Source organism: Hypomesus transpacificus, chromosome 19 (assembly GCF_021917145.1).
Source record: "Hypomesus transpacificus isolate Combined female chromosome 19, fHypTra1, whole genome shotgun sequence".
In the NCBI taxonomy this organism is placed as follows: Eukaryota; Metazoa; Chordata; class Actinopteri; order Osmeriformes; family Osmeridae; genus Hypomesus; species Hypomesus transpacificus.
The window spans coordinates 5424808-5428723 of NC_061078.1; the positions used below are offsets into that span (position 1 = coordinate 5424808).

Genomic DNA, 3916 nt, shown 5'->3' on the forward strand with positions numbered 1-3916 from the left:
CAAAGAAAAAAAGAGAAAGAAAGAGACAAAGAAAGTGAAAACGAGACAAAGACAAAGAGGGGGAGAGAGAGAGAGAGAGAGAGAGAGAGAGAGAGAGAGAGAGAGAGAGACATATCTAACTTGTCTTCCATAGAAACACCCATTGAGGCAATGTCTACAGTATAATTCAGCCTGCAGCAGACCAGGTGTATTGACTTGTACAGTATAACTCAGGCTGGATCAGAGAAATTAACATGTACATTATATTTTAACCAGGAGCAGCTAGGTGCTGCAGTGCAGCAGAGATAACGTCCGTGTTTTTTAAGCTTGGTCGGACAAAACCAATCAAATGATTTAGCTCAAAGTAGCAGTTTGTTTCCAGGGCTTTAAGTGCTCTGCTGTGAAGCAAACATAAATTTTAAACATGCTGTATTTACTGAAAACATTGAGACAGTGTGTGTGTTTGTGTGTGCGTGGGTGTGTGCGTGGCGGGGTTGTGGTACGTGTGTGTGTGTGTGTGTACATACATCCGCTCCTGCAGCTTGGTATCCTCTGGTCCTGGTCAGCCTGCCTTCATATTGCAAAACAATTTCTCGGGCTTGCCTGAGAAAAAACACACATATACACACAATCGTTAACTGGACAGATATCAGGGATCTGTCGCATCATAACCCTCCCCAGTTGGGATTAGCTGAGTGTTAGATAGTAGAATGAGGGAGCTTCAGATATGTGAGTCTACAGCACCACAGGGGGTCGTTCACATGGATATGAGCTATGCTTTAATCAATGATGTCTCTATCAAGAAGCCTTTCACACACTCAGCACCACATCGACAACGCACACACATCTGCTGTGTGTGTCCTAGCCGTACAGCTACTGGGTTTGTAGGGTTTGGGTTCATTTAATCAAATCTTTTCATGGATTTACGCGTTTACATTTGTTCAAAAGTAACATAACATTGCGTGAGTGTACTTTATGTAGATGCAATCACTTCCGTTTTGTTATTAAAAAAAAAGAAAATCAGATTCAAAAAGATATATAATAAAAAATCAAAATATAATATTTGTGGAATAAAATATGGTCTATTTTGGCAGAGAGAACATCCCTAAGCGTTGGAGCAGAGATTACTGAGGGTGTAAAATGCAGTTGTGTCTCATCCCTGATGATGGTAATAAAGACCGAGCAGCAATAACAAAACGCCCATATAAAAGCTACTAGCGGGAACCCACTCAGCACATCTCAGGAGCCCACTCTCTACATCTCTATCTAGCTATCTATCTGGCTCCTCAACTCTCTCTCTCTCTCTCTCTCTCTCTCTCTCTCTCTCTCTCTCTCTCTCTCACACACTTTCTCCCCATTTTGCTCGCTCAGTGCTCCTCCTGACACACATAGCAATAGAGAGAGAGACACGGTCTCAACCAGGTGCATGAGGTGCAACAATATGGGGTTTCTTTATATTTATACAGATGGTCAATATGAATATACTGACCTACACAGATCAACAGAGAGAGAGAGAGAGACAGACAGACAGACAGACAGAGAGAGACAGAGAGAGACAGACAGAGAGAGGGACAGAGAGAGATGAAATGAGATAAAGGGAAGGAACCGAACCAGAGTTCCTGACCTCCATAAAATGCAGGAACCATGCGAACGAGTGATGAAATAATAATTATCCCTCTAATTCCGTTTGTTTTCCATGGGAGGGGCCGTTAAAGCAGCGGAGTGGAGAATGTTAACTGTTATTTACCTGGCTGGTGTTTAGCGCTTCGCTAGCCCCTACTGCTATTATCCACTCTGACTCCCCTGTTAATGAACCCTCCCATGCTAATGTGTAGAAGAATGTTCATCAGAACCTCTTTATCTGGAATACTCAACAGATTCATTCACATGAGTGCAGAGTAAACGACAGTGGCTAGTGTAACTGTTGGGATCTAGTTTTACAGTAAGAGAGTTTTGTAATCAGCAGAGGGTGGGAACCATCAGTAGAGCGACACACACACGCCAGTTGTAGGGTGAATCCTCTGCTCTTTCTCAACCCCTGAATCTGTCAGACAGACTGCTGCAGGTCATTTGGAACGTTGCTACGCTCTTGCTGTATTCATTTATGAAGCAGTGTTGTGTGTTTACATGTGTGTGTGTGTGTGTGCGTGTGCATGTGCTGGTGTACTGGATGTATCTGTGTGTGTTTGTATGTATGTTTTGTGTTTGTGTATGTGCCTTGATGTGTGTGTGTGTGTGTGTGGTACTTCAGGGCTTTCAGCTTGCGCCTCATGGGCCAGGGCCGTGTCCGTATGTTGGCGATGATCTCCTTCTGGAACTGAATGTTCTGGAACATCTCCTCTGGGTCGGTGCTCTCCACGCCATCGTCCTCCTTGTCCTCATCGTCGGAGTGGCTGACATACACACACACAGATACAGACACAAATGCACAGACACACACCCATAGACACACACGCATAGACACACACGCATAGACACACGCGTGCGCACACACACACACACACACACACAGGTAAATACACACAGACACAAAGAAACACAGACAGATGCATAGACATATATAGATAACACACACAACAGACAACACACCCCAATACAACTGCCTTAGTATAAAACTTGAATCCATAAAGTACATCTCTGGTTCATCTCAGCCTAACACCGTAACATGATTAAAGGAAATAAACATGCTTAAATAAATAATAAATGCAGATAAATAATGCACCAAGGAGAAAAAGGTTCTGTAGAAAACATTTCCAATTTGCTTAAGAACTGTCTCATTTTACATTTCTTTGTAATGATTTCAAACAATAAATAACCAAAATTATAGTATAATATGTCAATAAAGCAGTGTGCCTTAATGACACATTTTGTTATGACTACATTTATTAAATTGATGACTGTTTTTAAATTACAAAATAGTACAGATTTCAAGATTTACAGTGCCAATTATGATGATATCAATTATACAGACAAGCAGTGCTAATAATTTTTTTCTCTACAGATTTGGTTCTACAGATTTATTTCTACAGCATGCTTTGAATATAATGTTGTCAGAAAACCAGCATATCTATAACATTGAGGACTATAGAGAATTGATGATACTAAATGCTCAAAATGAAGGGTATCTGTAAGTATTGTAAATCACACTGGTAACAAGAAGTCTGAAGCCTTTCTAACCACGAGTTCAGAATGAAGAGAGGAAAAGAGGAGACAAGGAAAATAGTAAAAGAGATAGGGAGATGGGAATTGAGGAGAGCAAATGAGGAAAGGACAAGTAAGGAAGGAAAGGAGGAAATGAGGAGAAGAGGAGGAGACAAGGAGAGGAAGAGATGAGGAGAGGAGGAACTCACCCCGGCTGGTTGCCCCGGTAAGGAGAGTAGATCCTCCTGGAGTTCTTCCTCACACTCTTGTGTCTCTTGGACGGAGGTCGGCTGACCAGAGCTGCCTCAGACACAGAACTCATTCTCACGTTCCACCGGTGTGTGTGTGTGACAATCTGTCTCTTTGAGTATGAAATCAAAGTTTAAGTTCCATTTGACCAAGTGTGTGTGAGTGATGTGTGAGTGATGAGGGTGTGTGTGATGAGGGGGTGTTTCGCCTCCACAAGTTTGGGTGCCCCCGGACCCATCAGTGTTCCTCAGCGACTCCCTGTAGACTGACTCTGTCAGAGTGAGGTGTACAAAGCTTGTGTGTGTGTGTGTTTGTCTTGGTGTGTGTGTGTGTGTGGTTGGGGGCTACCTGCTATCCTGGTCCCTGATTGGACCATCCCACAGCCCAGTGATTCCGCAGGCTCCCGGACAGATTTCTCCATCACTCCAATCACAGCTACACTGACCTCTTAAAGGGACAGCGCGTGGTCCATCTGGTAATACAGATATCAGCCACACCCTCCCTCCCAGCCTCAACCCACTCCCACGTACACACATAGTAGATGTCA

The 3916-nt window shown here is 43.3% G+C and overlaps 1 protein-coding gene across 1 annotated transcript in view; it reads right to left on the minus strand.

The window, feature by feature from the left end:
• LOC124482005 (transmembrane channel-like protein 3) overlaps nucleotides 1–3454 on the minus strand; it is a 15560-nt gene extending 12106 nt beyond the window's left edge. The window contains exons 1-3 of the mRNA XM_047042327.1: nucleotides 3330–3454; nucleotides 2226–2372; nucleotides 507–582 (exon numbers count right to left, since the gene is read on the minus strand). Of these exons, the coding sequence (XP_046898283.1) occupies nucleotides 507–582; nucleotides 2226–2372; nucleotides 3330–3442 (336 nt within the window). The 5' untranslated portion in view covers nucleotides 3443–3454. The remainder of the gene's footprint in view (nucleotides 1–506; nucleotides 583–2225; nucleotides 2373–3329) is intronic.
• Nucleotides 3455–3916: the final 462 nt, after the last annotated feature.